Source organism: Balaenoptera borealis, assembly GCF_965194805.1.
Source record: "Balaenoptera borealis genome assembly, chromosome: 12".
In the NCBI taxonomy this organism is placed as follows: domain Eukaryota; kingdom Metazoa; phylum Chordata; class Mammalia; order Artiodactyla; family Balaenopteridae; genus Balaenoptera; species Balaenoptera borealis.
In genome coordinates, this window is record NC_138869.1 from 105,657,692 (window position 1) to 105,676,939 (window position 19,248).

The 19,248-nt window shown below is 44.9% G+C and overlaps 1 protein-coding gene across 2 annotated transcripts in view; it reads right to left on the bottom strand.

Annotated features, from left to right (window-relative positions):
• Nucleotides 1–19,248, bottom strand: part of FARS2 (phenylalanyl-tRNA synthetase 2, mitochondrial) — a 343,302-nt gene that overhangs the window by 171,488 nt on the left and 152,566 nt on the right. For both annotated transcript variants that reach the window (XM_082344586.1, XM_082344585.1), the window contains one exon: nt 1,269–1,429. In XM_082344586.1, coding sequence (XP_082200712.1) covers nt 1,269–1,429 — 161 coding nt within the window. The remainder of the gene's footprint in view (nt 1–1,268; nt 1,430–19,248) is intronic.

The window sequence follows — 19,248 nt, forward strand, 5'->3', positions numbered from 1 at the left end:
AAATGAACACAGAGAAAAATCATGATAGGCAGAAAGCAATGGTGATCAGTGGGGCAAATATCAAGGAAAATATAAAATAATATAGTTTTCAATTTCTTTAAAGAACAATTGGCTATTTGAAGCAAATAGAGCAACGTATTACGGGATTATAATACACAGAGAAATAAAATATGACAATAATAATACAAAAAAAGGCAGAGTAAATAGAATTACACTATTGTAAGGTTGTTAAATGTTTCATGAAGTTGTAATAGTTACTCATGGTAAAGTGTGATGAATTAATTATACATACTGTAATCTAGAATAACCACTTAAAAATAATACAAAAAATGGTGAAACTAAACAGCAATAGGGTAATAAAATATAATACAAAAGCCATCCGAAACACACCCACAAAACCTCAATTTCCAAATAAAGAAATAAAGAACAGAAAGAGAAAATGAGTGAGAACTAAGATAATAAAATTAAACCCAAGAACATTCCATGTAATTATGTTGAGTGTAAGATATATTCAACACTCCAATTAAATACGGGTTTACAAAAAGACCCAACTGTTTATAAGAGACACGTTTTTAATATAAAGACAGAAAGTGAAAATAAAATGATGAAAAAAATATACATTGCAAACACTAATCACAGGAAAGCCAATGTGTCTAGATTAGCATCAAAAAAAACTGAACTGGGCTTCCCTGGTGGCGCAGTGGTTAAGAATCTGCCTGCCAATGCAGGGGACACGGGTTCGAGCCCTGGTCTGGGAAGATCCCACATGCCACGGAGCAACTAAGCCCGTGAGCCACAACTACTGAGCCTGCGCGTCTGGAGCCTGTGCTCCGCAACGGGAGAGGCCGCGACAGTAAGAAGCCCGCGCACCGCGATGAAGAGTGGCCCCCGCTCGCCGCAACTGGAGAAAGCCCTCGCACAGAAACGAAGACCCAACACAGCCAAAAATAAATTAAAAAATAAATAAATTAATTAAAAAAAAAAAAAAAAAACTGAACTGTGAAAGTATCATCAGTGATAAAGATGGATATTTCATGATAAAATAGCCATTAATAAAGCCCAAAATTTCTCCTCTGCTTAGACTAACAGGCTTGATAAATCCTCTTTTTTCAGCATACAATTTCAGGAGGTGTATGATCTCCTGTGTGTTTATGAATCTCTATTTAAAACCTCTTTTCAAAGTCACACTATCTTTAAATACAATGATTTTATTTTCGGGCACGTGACCCCCTCAATTAGCATCTACTTGATTCTTGCATGTCAGTTACCTGGAACTTCACCTTCTGGTTGATGTCCTGCACGCAGAACTGCTTCAGGAAGCGCTCATCCTCACTCCAGAAGAGGCGGATGTCGGGGATGTCGTAGAGGACCATGGCCAGCCGCTCCAGCCCAAGGCCAAAGGCCCAACCGATCTGATCTTCAGCACCAGCTACAAAGAAGAAAGAAGACAAGATGACAGGTTAAAAAGCACGAGGGCAATACTCCAATATAAAATAAAAAGTTAAAAAAAAAAAAAAAAGCATGAGGGTCCACAGGTCCATCCCACTCCTGACACCCAGATAGGGCCATGGTGAGTGCCGACCAGAAGGGTGCTGGGGGGGAGGGGCTGCGGAGACACCCAAGGGGACCCCGATCTCACAGTTTTCGTGCTCCCCACATTCCTCGCTCCCCTCCCCGAGGCACTCTGGAGTCAAACTTCTCTAATACTGTCTTTCATTTCTGCTTAAATCCCAGGCTCGCTAAGCCCTGGTTTCTGCCTCTGAGATACTTTTCTGTAATCTGTGCTCGCCCTTTTTCCAACATTCAGCCTCTATGTTCAGGTTACAGAGAGGAGAGAAAACACAGGCTCTGTCCCCAAGTGGCTTACGAGATGGGCAGGTTTGTTCAAAACATGCCACAGTGGACCACTGATATTCAGGAAGTGTGTGTCCAGCCTCCATGAACCCTCAGTTTACTAGAACACACTCTGACTCTTAGTAAAAGCTGCCCCGGTAACACACAAGGAGCAAGCCCGCCAAGGTGACCTGCACACCTGGCACCAGCCCCTCCGAGGGTGAGCGTGTGGTTCAGACCTATGGCAACACATGAAGTCTCGGGTTTGCTCACGTGAAGCAGAGTGAGACGGAAGACACAAACTGCTGTGCGAAGGGGGCAAGGGAGCAACGCACAGCACAGGGAAGAGCTCACGAGACAGCGTCATTTCGACCGGACGCTGAGGGATGAGCAGGACGCCCACCCCCACGCACACGCCCTGCGAGGGGACCCCTTAGGGACCGCTCCCTAATCCCTAGGGTTTCTCTGCTGGGATTAGGTTACTTTATGCGAGTCCATCTTAGCAAACTCCAGAGAGTCTCCTGCTGGCTTAGGAGAGCTGAGCTGACGTGAAGAGAGGAGGCCCAGGTGTGGCCAGGCCTGGAGGGAGGCCTCCAGGAGCCAAGGGAGGCCCTGGCGGCAGCAAGAAAGTGCGAAGCTCACTGCCACGATCGTGAGGAAATGGATTCTCCCAACAGCCCGAATGAGGGAAGACAGGACCCTGAGCTCCAGGAGAACGTGGCCTGGTGACACCCTGATTTCAGCCTGTCGAGACCCTGGGCAGGGGACCAGGCCCTCTGCACCGGACTCCTGATGCACGGCGGTCGGGACATAACAAGTGCGTGTTGCTTTAAGCCACTAAGTATGAGGTTAATCTGTTACCCAACACAAAAAACTAATGCTGATCCAAATGTGGAGAAAGATGAGGGCAAGTTCCAGACTGAAGGAACGTCTTCACTGGCAAAGGGATGGAGGTGCAGCAGAGGACGGTTTAGGAGTGGTTTCTGGCAACACCGGCCGGGCAAGCTTCAGGCAGGAGAGACACGGCGGAGAGGACCTACCCCTGGCCAGGGGCTGGCGCCACTGTCGCTTATAAATGAAACCACAAGGATAAACTACAACAACGGAAGCCAGGAAGAAGCGTGAGCCTCCTCGGATGATCTGTTTAAAAGATGAATGGATAAAAATATCCAAAATGAGATCTCAAAAGGAAAAGGTACAGAGAGAGGGAATGAGGCAGTAGCGGGAGGGAAGACACGCAGGAAGAAAAGCAGGTAGCTGGGCAAGTGCGGAGCGCACCTGTGTCCTGAGTAAGATGACCTCTCATGCGAGGCGGGGGGATGGGGGGGGCTTAACCCCAGACAACGGGGTCACGAAGGAGGGAGCACAACCCGTGACCCCTGGCCAGCTGCCTAGAAGAGGAGCTAAGGGTGAGGCACACTCTTTAGAGTAAGTCATACTGATGCCTGAAAACCATAAAGAAGGCTGCAATGAAAAATGTAAAAATTAATGTAAGTGTGATACACCGCTTTTGTGTCCTAAAAGAATAATTTTCTCTTTAAGTGACACTGCCCATTCCTGGCAGTGTGGTTCCAAACACCAAGCATTGTGTGGTCCCAGTGCCCTCGGTGACTGCTGGCCACACTGTTTATTCTGATAACAATTTGGAAAATACAGCAGCACATACAAAGATCCATAACGATGCTCGGACTCTTTATCCTTATGATTCCATTAGGAATTTATCCTAAGGAAATAATTCAACAGAAGAAAAAAGATAAATGAAGGAAGATATTCAAAGCTGTATAACTTATTAGAGCACATGAAAACAACCTAAATGCCCCAAATTAGGGAAGGCCTTAAAATTATAGTACATTTTAGTGTAGTCATTAAAAATCATAATTATACAAATAAATGTTGATTAAGTGACAGACTATAAGAAATTATGAAAAATATCTATGATAAAATGAGTATGTACTATGCCACTACTATTTAATACAGGTGCAAATGAGGGTTGTAACGTAAAAAAATAAAAACAAAATCTGATAAGTAAAAAATGGTAACAGTGCATTTTTATCTTGTGTTTATCTTAAGTAAGCTTTTCATTTGCTTAAGGGTCATTTTATTTTCCTTTTCTGTGAATGTCTTCCTATTCTATTTTTCACCCATTTGAAAAATGAGATTGTTGCTCTTTTTCTTGCTTACTTCTAGGGGTTCTGTGTTATTCTTGTTTTGCTTTAGGAAAGTTTCAGAAGATGAGGAAGAAAGGGAGGGTAACGGATGGAAGGAGCAAAAGCTAAGACACTAAAAACTGCTGGATGTGAAATAAACTCAAATACCCTAAATCTACTGCTCTTTCAATTACAGATACTGGGCTCTAGATGCTTGGTTTTATCTCAAAATTTCATAATAAAATCTAAAAGATTTAATAATTAAGGAAAAAGTCTAACTCACAAAGCAACATTAATATTCCACCTCTCTTTATTATTTTTTTATTTGAAAAGACGTTTCAGAAACATGTTTTAAAGTTGTTTGAAAACTATTACCATTATGGGATGTCATGGATATAAAAGAAAAGCAGCAGCTGTCTGTCTGTTTCGGGGGAGTGGGGTGGGAGAGAACTGGGCAAGTGGAGGACGATGGGGGGACTTTATACCACGTGCCTTTTCTATAAAGCGTGAGAAGAAATATTTCAGATAAAAACTTTCATGGCTAGATAAAACACAGTAATTTCTTTTCTGTTTATTTTTGAGAAGTTATACCCCCCCTGACACAGTGGTGCCAGACTTTCAAGAAAATCATGTGACTAGGGAACACGGATTACAAGCTGAATTGACCTCTTTATTTCTATGACAGCCAATACATTTCCAAGCCTGGAAAATCAGTGTCATTATCTGTGGGGTTTCAGGAAATGACCACAAGCTCCTGCATATCCTCCCCTGGAACCCCAGTGGGCTGTGACTGCTTCAGCCCACAGGGTGTGAGGGAAGCGATGCTACGTGACTTCCAAGGTTACGTTAGAAAAAGCCACCCAGCTAGTGCCTGGTTGCTTGGAATGGCCGCTCTCCAGACACTCCCTCCCAGGAATCTCCCTCCAGAACACCCTCTCTTAGAAGCCAGCCGCCGAGCTCCGAGCAGCAGTCACACGCAGAGGCCACGCGAGGCACTCCAACGGACAGTCCCAGGTGAACCCCGTCATCCTAGCCTCGAGGCAGGCAGGTGAGTGAGGCAGATTCAGGAGGATTCCATGTGCAGCATGAACAGAGAAAAACAAAAAACTATAACAGAACGTTAACAAATGGAACCCAGCAATACACAAAAGGACATTATATCACGACTGGATTTATCCCAGGAATGCAAGGTTAGCTCAACATATGAAAACCAATCAGTGTAATTCATTTAATAAGCTGCTTAAAAAAGAAAACATGATCATCTCAATAGATGCAGAAAAAGCAACTGGCAAAATTCAACATCCATTCATTATAAAAACTCTCAGCAAATGAGGAACACAGGGGACTTCTTCAATCTAATAAAAGACACAATAAAAAACCAACAGCTAATATTATACTCAATGGTGAAAGGCTGGTTGCTTTGCCCTCAGGGTCAGGTTGAAGAGAAGGATGTCTACTCTTGCTATTCCTATTTCTGTCTGAGTTCCCAGCTAGTGAAAAAAAAGGTAAAGAGGAAATAACAACAGCTTAATAGATTGGAAAGGAAAGAGTAACACTGTCTTTATTTGTAGATGGTATGATTGTTTACATAAAAATTCCTCGGGAACACACTTGACAGGTAACAAATACATGAATTTAGGAAGATCACAATATACAATAATCCATGGCGTGTATGACTCGGGGCCTCAGTCCCACCTGGCTGCCAGTGAGGACAGGCCTGAGAGGACGCCAGGCTCAGGCCAGCAAGGGGCCATCCCATCAGCACCTGAAAACCCAACCACCTTGTGTGTCGAAGCTCAAGGACTAAACCTTCATGAGGAGCAGGGAACAGCTGGCCTCCAGCTTCCTGCCACTGCCCACAACCTTTGATTCTCACAATCATTCTTACTGAAAAGCCTGCTTGTGACAATCAATTACCAGGAAGGGCTGTAGGAAAGGGCGTCTATTTGCTGAGCTGCACCAAATTTTGTTTTTGAAACACTCTGTTTTGGTCCCATCTAGATCTGCTTCTTCTGAATTGCAGCCCCTGCGTCGAGCTATCGGCCTATTACGTTCTTAGGGTGCCAGGAACTCCTTGTCAAGAATGCCGGTCACTAGGTCACTTAGTCTTCTTACGAGTCTTCATGAAATAAGCTGATCTAAGAAAATGGGAACAGGAAAAGCTTCCTGCTCGTGAACAACTGGACTGTTTTCAGTTTAAGGATATTGCGACTTACATAACTGATCCTAATCCACTCCTTACTTTGGCCCCATGGACGCTTAAAGCCATCCTTACAAGGTCACCTCTACAACGGTACGTCTCTCTGTGTGACTCTTGTCCCAGTTTTATTTTCTTATCCTTATATCCTCTTTGTCCTGATTATCTGAACTACTTATTTTATCCTATTGTACACACTTTTATACGGCACTTCAAATTCTTTATGGAAGAAAGAGAGCCATAAATAACTAGACACTTAAAGGTACTGTCATCCCAGACAGGTCTAACTTTCAGGTCTTTGGCAATCCTCAGCTGTAACTTGTTGCCGGGTGCTCCTGGGCTGACCGGGTTTTAAGGCAGCATTTTTTTCTACACTCTGGTACTGGAGGGTTCCAGGAAACTAGTCTCTGGGGCATAACACTGACTGTAAAGAAGCACCTCAGTTAAACAGAATATTCCAGATGGGAGGCACTTAGGTTTTCTCTCCTCCTTCTCCTCTTCTTGTTTTTAAACTTTCCCATCTCTGGACTCTTATCTCACGTTATTTTGGTTTTATATGTAGGCTGACCTTCTTAGAAAGATTTTCAGCAACTAATCCCCTTACTCTGCTGTTTTCTTCAGGGAATATCATCTCTTAGACCCCACAACTTTTCATGTGTATTTTGTTTACTGTTTACTGTCAGACTCTGCCGGTAGCACCTGATCCACAGGGCCAGGACCGGGCTGGTTTCCCTCTTTGACACATCTGGAGGGGCTGGACCAGGGTCCAGCACGTACAAGGGCTCAGGCATTGTGAGGAAATGAGTGAATGGCAGGAAGGCAAGGTTTAGAGATTCTTCCACTTTTTAGTTTATTGGCTGCATTTACATGGGTTGTATTAGGAAGAATTTCATACTTAAAATGAAGTTTTCAACACAGGCAGTGACTTTCTTTAATCTTTTATCTGTCAGAGAGTTTATCCATCATATTATGAGGTGACATGAGAGACACCATTTCGGAAAAGACTTCTCGGAAAGGAGAGAATTGGAACATAAAAGAAAGGAATGACGGGAAAACTGAATGTTCTGTCCCCTCACCCTGCCTCCGTCACTGTCACCGAGCTTCTTCCACGCAGGGCGGCAGCTCCCATGGCCTAGGATCTGAGCTGCCTCTGCTCCAAACTTCCTTCCTTGCAGCTTATTGTCTTCCCCAGTGACCGAACCCTGCACCCTGAGGTTCCCTCTCATAGATTGTTTTGTTGCAAAGCCAAAGGTCAAATTAAAATTTTAAACTATTACATATTGGAACACACTTTTTTTTATATTAAGTACTTCCCTGTCAATAGGGGCTGATTTCTAGGAATTCTTTGGCTCAATGAACTGACACTTTCCCAAAATAACTGTGAAAAGAAACACTGAAACAACCTAGCAATTAACATTCATATTTTATAGAACTTAACCAATTACAAAGCACTTCACCTATATTACCTTGATTTTGAGCCTCACAATGACCCTATGGGGGATGTCAGACTGGTATTATTAGCGATGTTTCAAAAGTAAATACCATTTAAGCCAGATCACACAGATACTGGGACCCAAATCTATGTTTCTGTTGTCTTTTTCACTTCAAGTATACATCCAGCGAATGTTCCCCCCAGATTCATGTTCAAACATTAACTTAGAGAGGAGGCTCTGTTCCAAGTATTTCAAAACATCAGAAAGTTCCACTTGTGTCTGTGTACTTTCTGCTTTGTTATTGCCAGTTTCCTGATGGACTCTGTCATTATTCCATGAGAGCTAGTAAAATGATTTGCATACATAGCTGTTTAAATCTATCAACAGGCTTTTCTGAAGGTGGGGTTTCATGTCTCCAAGCGTGCCTTTCACCCTGCACCCGACCAATACACACACAGAGCTGCAGAGGGAGCTGACGGCGCCAGTGTTTAGCAGCGGTGTCGGACAAACGCCTCCGCTTCCCTGGACCGTTAGTTACAACGACAGCCACCCAGGGACAAAAGGCCCACAGTATCCCGGCGCGACACTGCACAGCCACAGGCAGGCCTAGAGAGGCCAGCGCAGCTACGTGAATTCTGATTTCTTCTCTTCCCACCGTGGACTTAGTACTTGATCCCCTGCTTTCCAGCTACAATCCTTGAACTGTTTCCTCGGAGACTTGTCACTGGATGACTGACTTTCTGAGCTGTGCCCAGAGATCAATCTCCCACCTGAAACTTCTCTAGTTGTATATATCCTTGGTGCCACACGCTTCTGTCAATAAGTCCTTCACACGATCCAAAGGCGGACCTCTTTGAAAAGAACCTTTCCATGGAATGGAACAGACTGTGATCGGATTCTACAAGCCTTGAAAACAGTGGTCCTTCACACGGTCTGAGCTGGGCTGCATCCTAATCAACATTCTCTAATAAAACCTTTAACGCCCATCTTAAAACACTCCCTTTGGAACATTCCCCTTTCCTTTCTGGGTCCTAGACTTTGGTTTTCTTAATAAAGGAGACAGCAATTTCTGGTGCATATACTAATCAATAGTACATGAAACAATCCCCAGTGGTCTTATCCAGTCAGAATTCTCCTTATAATGTCTCCAGTTTCCCTTAGGGAACTATGTCCTAAAAATCTGTATCCTTCCAACAAGGGGGAAAAATAAAAACAAACATATGGAGGCAGAAACATGAAATGGAGTTGAGTTGACCAAGTTGACAATAGTACAGGGTAATTCAGAACGTTTTGAAAATGTAAAGGCAATGGTCATGCCTTGCTTAGCACTTATTAAGAGTTAAAAATTAAACATATTGACTTGGGACTTCCCTGGCGGTCCAGTGGCTAAGACTCCACGCTCCCAGTGCAGGGGGCCCGGGTTCAATCCCTGGTCAGGGAACTAGATCCCACATGCTGCAACTAAGAGTTCGCGTGCCGCAACTAAATAAATAAATAAATATATTGACTTGAGTATAATCAACTGAGAACTCATCTCCCACCTCGTATACCTCCTTTTGACTTGCCGCCAAAATATAGTAGTTTTATCCTTTACCCCTTTCTCTCACATTTCAATCTAAGGTCCTAGAACTCAGAAGAATTAAGTACTGTTGTGCAGCACATTGCAAATAAAGGTTTGCAGCGAACAAAAGTTGGCCTTCCTAACAGTTTACTAGCTTTGGCCATTGTCCATTTTTGAGAGAGCAGTTGCTTTTGTCTGATTGTTTGTTGTATTTTGTTTTTAACTGCTTGAATTGCATACAGCACTTCAGGTAACAATATATTCCCAAAATTTGTATGTGAGACTTTTTTTTTTAACCAAATCACATTTTAAGTGCACTAAGATGGTCATTAATTATAAACACTTTCAACTAAATGGGGATTCTTCGTACACCAATTTTCATAAGGTGACCCACGTCCATAATAGGTATTTGAGGAATACTTGTCAAACCCTATATGGAATTATTAGTGTCGGAATACGCTTTTACCTACTTCAAATGTATCGTTAAGGTTTCTTATTAACAAGAGTTATCAAAACTGGGCCACAGCAAAACGTGAACTAGAATTGAGAGGTTTTTCAGGAAGAAAGGAGCAGAAATGGAAAGTGTAACCCCCGGAGCCCCAATGACAGGAACGATGCGGCCTTGGGGACAGGCCTTTGGATGGCAGCCAACACAGTCCTGCCCACAGATGCCACTGACCATGAAACGCAGACGTATAGGGCCAGCTCCAGCTGGAGAGAGTAACCCAGCCCAGCCCCCGGCTGCCAGAGGGAAGCACCGTGGAAGAATGTTCTCTTCCTTCTTAGTGTGGAGGACGTGAACACCGCTTAGGTGACTTTTAAACACACTAATCCATCCCTAAAACTCCTGAAGTATTAAGCTGGATGTACTTATCTATTCCTTTCTGTTACAGAACCAAGGAATAATACGTCCCGCCTCGCAGTCTGAAAAAGTGTGCCTTCATATCTGTTAGAAAAATGACTCTCCAAAATAAAAGTTAATAGTGCTCTATTTCTTGTCACACTGTCATAATATCTTAACCATGAAAGGAATTTAATTTAGAGTAAGTAATGCCACTGTCACTTAAATATATGAATGATAAAAGAAACGTGAGCTGTTCTAATTCCATAATTCCCAAGTAATGACAATTAATGAAACCTTCTTTCTAGTGGGAGTTGTTTTCGGCAGCAGATAAAAGAGCTGCCGAGCCTTTTAGGATGTGCTCTCACAAACGCATTGCTTCTCTCTTTATCATTATCCAAAATATAATTAAAAGATGACATTTAAAACAAACTAAAAGTCAAACAGTATCCCACCCTCAGAGGAAAAGCAGCTGAGAAGCAACACTTCGCCTCCACTGAGAGCTGGTAGAAACTGTGGATAAAGTCCGCTGCCCAACATCTGCCTTTTGTGCTGCACCTGTCCTCCTGCAGCATCAATCCCACCTGTCAATACACGAAAAGCTGCATGAGATTATCACTGGCTGCTATTGCGTAGACAGATATTAATTGGGCTGTTTTACCGCTGTGGACATGTTCTCTGACCTTTCCAAAAAGAAAACAAATCAATAGGAGTATCCTATACAGACTTCTATTTTCTTGCTCAGCTTGCTCCAATAGTCTAAAATTCAGAGTTACATGTTTATGGTCTTTACTGTTTTAGACCATCTATCTAGTGACTATCTACACGCAGAGAAAAATCAGCCTTTCATGTTAGCCCGAACACAGTTCAGTAGCCTTTAGGACCTCTTGGCTGCGAGGCTTGTGGGATCTTAGTTCCCCGACCAGGGATCGAACCCGGGCCCTCACAGTGATAGCGCCAAGTCCTAACCACTGGACCGCCACGGAAGTCCCGAAGCCAAGTTATTTATCAAAACGCAAAAGAAGATTTCTGAGCAAAAGCTAAACAGCTTGATCCGGTCTATTCCCAAATATCTTAAGGACAAATTAACCAAAACTTTCTTGGCAAGCTGTTTGAGTCACGCTTTCCTTCTTATTTTCAAACCGTAACCCCGTCCTCTGTCCCCTCATTGGCACCCCACACTGCTCTCTCTCGTACAAAGCCAAAGTAATCAGGGCTTGATTGGAGGCCCGGGGCCAATGTCCAACTGTCCAGGGCCTGACCCGCTCAGCTGTGGGCACTACTTAGAACAAACCTGAACAAACACGGCTCAGGACCTAACACAACCCTAAAGGGACACTGCTTGTTTGCGCTGTAAGGGAACGTGTACACAGCACTAACATTACACGATGTCACCTACTGGCTCCCCACCGTACGAAAGCCAGAGATGTAATAATCATTCGAATATAACAATAATAAGCCCCTAATAGTATTAAGAACACACTGAATGGCTTTTTTTTCTATCAACATATGATAATACACATCATTCCAGAAGCTTTTAGTCTATGGATATGGTTTTAAAAAAAAAAAAAAGGAGATACGGCAGAACAACCACTGAAAGGCCAATCTGCCTATGACCCAAGAGGTCAAAAGCAAGGGTACCAGATGTCCTCCCATGGGTGAATGGCTACACAAATAGTGGGACATCCACGCCACGGAACACAGATCCACACAACACAAAGAAATGGACTTTGTAGGGACAGATGAAGCAACTTTCGTGAATCTACAGAGAGTTAGGTCCAGTGTAAAATACCAATCCCAAAAAAGGGTATATACTATATGATTCCATTGCTACAACATTTTAAATAACAGAATTTTATAAATGGAGAACAGATTGGTGACTGCTAAGGGTCAGGGACAGCAGATATGGGTGAGGGTGAATATGATTATAAAAGGATGACATGAAGGATCGTTGTGGCGATGGAGCTATTTTGTATCTTGCCTTTGGTGGTGAATATGTGAATCTACACATGATAAAATTGTATAGAACTAAATACACAAACAAATGAATCCAAGTCAAACTGGGAAATGTGCATAAGATCAATGGATTGTGTCACCGCCAATAACCCGGTGTAGCTGGACTATAGTTTGGCAAAATGTTACCATTGGGGGAAACAGGATAAAGGGTACACAGGATCTCTCTGTTCTTACAGCTGCAAATGAATCTACTATTATCCCCCAAAATTTCAATTAAAAAAAAAAAAAAAGAAAAAGCAAGTGCAGCTCTATACATTTATGAAGGGCGAAATCCTGCCCTCCCCATCGTGGCAGTCTGGTAAATCCTTCCTAACCGGGCTGTCTACAGTTCTGACAGGTCAAGTGAGGCCCCTGGACACTCACCCGGCAGTGGGATGCCAGTGCCCTACACCCTCACTTCTCTCCCCTCTCACTCTTTACCCCTTTCCCATTAACCTACCCAGGTCACATCCAACTATTACTTCTATACCAAGATGCACCATGAATAAAGGGGCACTTTTTAACTTGATAAATAGTATTGATTGGATCCCTGAATGAAGAAATTTTCATGCCTTTTCTCCCAACATAAATCTGAGCTCCCCTGGGGAATCTGCTCTTGCCCTGTCCCCTTCCTTTTTCTGGACATTTCTGGGCTCTCAGAACCTGATGAAGAGGAGGGGACGGGCAGGAAACAGACTCATTTTCTGGGTCAGGGCAGCCTGTGTACAAATAGGCAAGACAGTTCTTTAGCGGGAGGGTTCTGCTTGCTGGGAAGAACGTGGAAGCTGGGTAGAGAAAAATCTCTCAGTGAGTAGAGGCCAGGTGTTCCATTTCTAGGAAATTCTCCAGGAGTGAGTGCCCAAGAGAGGAAGGAAGCCGGCCTTTCCGTGTTCCACAGGGGCCTGGTGATGGGCCCCTCCCCACCCGACGCAGCCCCTGGCCTTCGGTAGAGCTTGGAGAGCTCAGAGAGCCGCTGCAGACGGACAGGGGCTGCGTCTTCCTCAGAGCAGAACGGGGCCCTGTGGAAGTTCTTCCCTAATCACCACCGTTAATCTAAAGAACAGACAGGTTGGGAGCACTGACTCTGCACCCAGCCCCGTCCTGCTGCCCCACTCACCAGCCGGGCGACCCTGGGCCAGTTATTTATTTACTGCCTCTCTGACTCCACTGCTCTGTCTGTAAAGTTGGGACAGTCAACAGAAGCCCCTCGTGGAGCCTTCGTGAGGCTCCTGTGAGTGAGTAGTTATTACCCAAAAGAGGCCTAGAGCAAAGGAAGGGCTCTGCAGGTGCTCCTGACGGTCACCACCCAGGACTGCGGAGACGCCAACCCAGAAAGCAGCACAGATCAGGCTCCCCTGGACCCTTCAGTGCGAGCACGTAGCTCACGTCCGAGGCCAGCAAATCCTCTCGCGTTCGCGGAGGTACTATTGTTGTTTCAGTAGAATGTTAAGTGGACTATTTCCACTGTCGGCAGAGGCCCCAAAGGCTAAGACAGGTGGATGCTGGACATGCCATGGGACAGTGGGATGGGTTTGCTCACCACCCCGCTGCCACCTCCATGCTCTGTTAGGAAAGCTAAGAATTCACTGTTATTGGAGACATGAGCTCTTTGGAGAGTTACGTCCTGTTACTGCTGCCTCCTCCTCCCTCCCAGGGGAAATGGGGAGTGACCCCCCCCCCCATCAAGGAAGTGGGGCAGGGGTTAGGGAACCACCTAGAGAACTTGGCAAGTGTCTCCTTGGGTCTGGGGGACCTAGAGACTACCCCTCACCCACACCTGAAAAACTCTATAGGCTGAACACTGAATGGAAACGGCTGTGGTGCTGAGCAGGAAAACAGGTCTGTGCTGGACAACAGAATTGTGAGTTTCCTGTAGCCCAGGTGGGCCCTCAAGCTCGAAAAGCACCCCACCCCCAGGTCCTGGATTGGATGAGCTGAGCTCAGCGGCGCGAGCCTATAAAGACACCACTGAATGCAGAGACCCAGCCATCAGCCAGGTAGGACGTCACCCATTCCCGAAGCCTTCGGTCCCCACTAGTGGTGAATCGCTAAGGGATCCGCCAAGCACCCCCTGAGAAAAAGTCAGCATCTGGACACTGGTCACTCCCGGAAGTCACACTGCCGGGCCCCAGCTCTGCGGTGACAGAGGCCCCTCCCTGGCCCTCGCCTCGCTCCTCCCCTCCCTGCCCAGCCCTCTTTCCCCTTGCTCTCCCACCCATCACCAGCCTTCCAGCTTCCACCCCTGTGCCCTACTCTGAGCTGAGGGGAGGAGAAAGCTGTCAGTTGGATGGAAGGCGGAAGCTTTGCCATTAGCCTGGACTGTACTTGAAAGTGACCAGGAAAGCTACGGATCTGCTTGAAATCTCACTGTGGGTAAGGAAGAATGATTAGACGGAACTTGCTGAAGGCAGTGGTGTGAAAAACAAAACAATTTTAGAAGTTTACATCTACTGAGTCCAGCTCAGTGACTTCAATGTTATAAATGGTTTCCTTATCCTTCCCTCTCCTCGCCCGCATCCAAATGGCCTCGTTCAGTTCTCTTCCTTTGTGCTTCCCAACCCACCACCCCTGCTCTTGCCTCCTTATGCCTCTAGGTAACACATAAATATTTGAAATATTTAAATATTTTACTCCTGACTCCAATGAGAGTAGCGTATAATATTAAACCGAATAGAAATAACGGGGAATATAACAAAGAAACAGAAGAATGGGGATTAAACATGACCAATTTCTCCATTCTTCTTCCCAAGGAATCCGATGCATTTTTAACCATTTGGCTATGGAACCTGAGAGATAAAACAGATGGAGGGGAACTTAAACGGACATGGGAATAGAGCTGGATAAAAATAAGATATCGGTTGGCAAAGCTAAAAACACAATCCCACGGGTCTAAGCACACGAAACGTCTATAACATCATGTATTCGTCAGATAGACCAAATTGGTAGTCGGAACCATGATACAGATTGTCCCTTTCATCAATAAACTCTGTCAAGTCACATCTAGGCCATAAGAAGGATCTCTGTGTGGGGAAATGCTATGTGAAAACCAATCCCTGCGTCATTCTCATCTTCCTGGACCCTCCCAGCAGAGCCTGGTGGTCATGTGACCGTGCTCCTCCAGCCAATGGAACCGAAGCAGGCAGGAGCAAGACCCCCGGCCCCCTTGGAGACCCTCCAGTTCTCCCGTCCTCTGCTATGGGGTCCATGGCAGCCACATGTTCCAGATGTTATCACTGTGGCTCTCTCTGAGAGATACACTTTCAATGGATTAAGCCACTGAGATTTCAGGGGGTTCTCTGTTAGCTCTGCACGGCTGGGCCTATCCTGACGATTAATCAGCCCTAACATTCTGACATGACAAAGGAATCTGCATAACCTCTGATTGGTACCAAACTGAGGATCAATGCCACTTTTCCTTGTCCTATAAAAATAATTTTGCTAGCTCAGTATAAACATTTCATATAAACTGGAAGAGATTTATAGAGAGCCTACCACTTATAAATTGTTATTAAGAAAATGGTGTTCCTACACTGTGCAAAGGTTCAGTAAACAAGAATTTGGCTAAAACATAAGGAAAAACAACCCTTGAATCTCTAAGGAAGTCAGCACTAAAACAGGTGACCCAGAGAGGTTGGGGAACAAGAGACCCTAGTCAGGGAACTAAGATCCTGCATGCCACGAGGCATGGCAAAAAAAAAAAAAAAAAAAAAATTACAAAGGGAAAGAAAGGATTTCTAAGAACTCCTAAAAGTAGGTTGCTTTTTTTTTTAAAAAAGAAGCGTTTAAGAACCTGAGTTTGTCTTTGGTGTAATTTTATCAGGAAAGAAGCAGGTACATGGCCATCACTCTTGCTGCTAAATAGCGTCTGTCAAAAGTAAGCCTACCTTGCCTCCCTTGGAGGGGAGCAGCCAAATCCATCATTCAGTGACCAATCCAAACCCATCAGGACGCTCAATATATTCTGATTCACTACCATATATATCTGTCAATATTTTCTCATTTTTAGTTTTAATAAATCTATCATGAATTTTTTAAAATAACTTTATTTATTTTATTTATTTATTTTTGACTGCGTTGGGTCTTTGTTGCTGAGCACGGGCTTTCTCTAGTTGCAGCGAGCGGGGGCTACTCTTCATTGCGGTGCGTGGCTTCTCTTGTTGTGGAGCACGGGCTCTAGGGGCGCGGGATTCAGTAGTTGTGGCACACAGGCTCAGTAGTTGTGGTTCGCAGGCTCCAGAGCGCAGGCTCAGTCGTTGTGGCACACGGGCTTAGTTGCTCCGCGGCATGTGGGATCTTCCCGGACCAGGGCTCGAACCTGTGTCCCCTGCATTGGCAAGCGGACTCAACCACTGCGCCACCAGGGAAGCCCTATCATGAATTTTTAATCAATATTTTATTTCCTTTGGGGGCTCTATTTCTTTGCAAACTTACCCTCCACATGTTATCTATTCTCAGGAACTCGAGATAATTTGAAAAATATGGCTTCATCATTTTTCACTCATCAAACTGGCAAACATTGCAGTCTGACAATGAAAAATGCTGGCAGGAAGGTGGACAAACAGCAAGTTCACACACTGCCGCCAGGGGCGTCAGTCCCATCTGTGATGTCTTATTTCATGAGCTAGCGTTTTGAACAGAGTATCTACTATATTATTCTCTAGACTCTGTAGACGCTTAAAAGTTTTCTTAATAATAACTTAAAAAAATTTTTATTGGAGTATAATTGCTTTACAATATTGTGTTAGTTTCTGCTGTACAATGAAGTGAATCAGCTGTACGTATACATATGTCCCCTCCCTCTTAGACCTCCCTCCCACTGACCCCTCATCCCACCCATCTCGGTCATCACAGAGCACCGAGCTGAACTCCCTGGGCTATACCGCAGGTTCCCAGTAGCTATCAATTTTACACGTGGTAGTGTATTTATGTCAAACCTAACCTCCCAATTCATCCCACCCTCCCCTTCCCCCCGTGTCCACACACCCATCCTCTACATCTGCATAAGATGTGCTCTTCAAGGACAGGGACAGAACCGCTCACGTCCTTCACACCCTGCCAAATACAGAGAAGTAACTATGCAAGTTTGATCTAAGAAAGTAAGAGACATAAGTACTTTTCTAATGGGGCAGCTTTGAACTGGATGTGGGTATTCCCAGCAGGAGCCACAACCAAGACGGGAAGTGTGACTATCTGGGTACCAGTGGCCACCACAGCCTCTTCTGACAAGCCTGCTCTCAGGCTTACAAACCTGAATAAAAGCATTCTTAAAAAAACCCACCACCACCACCAATGCAGCACGATGCTCCCTCTCTGAACTAACTTTACGACCCTCAGGTTCTGCTTACGCTTGCGGGCAGCAGGGCCCAGAGCACCTCTCTGTCTTCGGTCAGGAGGAACTGTCGTCCACCCCCCCTGAAAACTGCTAACAGCCTGGCATCATGGGGAACTGGCCAGGATTGTTTGGCAGGAAGACCCCAATCTTGGTCACTCTATTTGACAGGAAGCAAAATTGAATTCTAAGGAAGTCACCTCGGGTCACCTACGGCTTCTGAGCTTGAATTAGCTCTTCTAATCTCATTTGCTTGTTCAAAGCAACACAAGAAAACTATAAATAGACAAATCATCCACTGTCTCAGTGTAGCTCAACATTAAGACGACACTCAGATCCACCCAGTGAGACGTAATGGAATAAACACTGTGATGGTATCAACAGCCAGACAACTGAACTTGATAACACAATGGGACCCTTATTTTATTTCATTTTTAAAAAAAATTACATAGGGGACTGGGCTCAGAGAGTCATATCGTAGGAAAAAAAGGGTACTTGGAATACAGGGCAGCTCCTTTGTTAAACACGCCTCCTTATGGGGCCCTGGGTACCGGATCGATGGATTAATTTCCACGTCCAGGCTTCACCAGCAAAGTGCCCACTTCCTTCAACCAATCTGCATGTTTAAAGCTCTCCCTTGAAAAAGCTCCGTGCACTGCTTCTAGCATATTTTACCTCTTCCCTTCTGGACAAGCTTCTTGAAAGGACAGTCTACACTCACCATTTCCAATCCTCAGCCCCTGTTGACTCCTCAGTACGATGCGGTTTAACTGCACTCTGGCTTCTACGACACCGTTCTACTAGGGTTACCTTCGCAAACACTGACAAGAGCCCCGCCTGCCAAAAACTGCCTCCTAGGACCGACGTCTCAGTCAGTTCAGGCTGCTGTAACAAAGTACCGTAAACTAGGTGGTTTATAAACAATAAAAATTCATTTCTCACAAGTCTGGAAGCTGGGAAGTCCAAGGTCAAGGCACCAGCCTACTCAGGGGCCCACGCTCTGGCCCATCCTTCAGTGTTGGTGTTCATCAGGCAACCGCTCTGCCTCCTGTCCTTCCCGCTCTGTGTTCCCCTAGGTAATTACACAGAATCCCATTCTTTTATCATCTGATCACTCCCAAGCCTCTCTCTCCAGCCCCGACCTCTTGCCAGAGCTTCAGATTCATCTACCCAAACACCTTCCAATGTGCCACAACCAAGTGATATCAACATTTCCAAACCTGAACTCACTGTTCTCCCCACCGACGCAGAGCCTACTTCTCCAAAGCTGAAAACCTCAGTCTGTGACATAAATGCCCCACCAATCACCCAAGAAAGAAACCCGAGAGTCACCCTTGACTCCTTGTTCCAAAACTCCAACTCCGACCTCCATTGTTACTGCCTCTGCCCTTATGCAAGCTCCTACTGGCCCCCTGGATACAGCAACGGCCATCTGGCTAGTATCCCAGCCTCACTCTAGAGCCAGCACAGCACCATCCACATGGCCCGGAGCTAACTGAAATGCACACACGACCGTGACTCTGCTCTGGAAAGTTCTCCAGTTTAAATATCAATAGTTAAAGGTGAAGCTAATTACAGAGCAGCACCCAAGACTGCCCACCCCTGATTCCGCCCCTCTGCATCAGCAACTCCTGCCACACCTTCCTTCACAAGTTATGCCCTAGGACAGCCCCATCCCACAGAAATCTAACACAGGCCATACAGGTAGTTTTAAATTTTCTAGAAGCCACATTGAAAAAGGGAGGGGGGGGAACAGGTGAAATTAATTATATTAATATACTTAATCTAATATATCTAAAATATTCATTTCACCATGTAATCAATATTTTTAAAAAGTATTAATGTGACCGGTTACATTCTTTTTTTGAACTAGGTATTTGAAACCTGGTATATATTTCACACTTAAACAAAT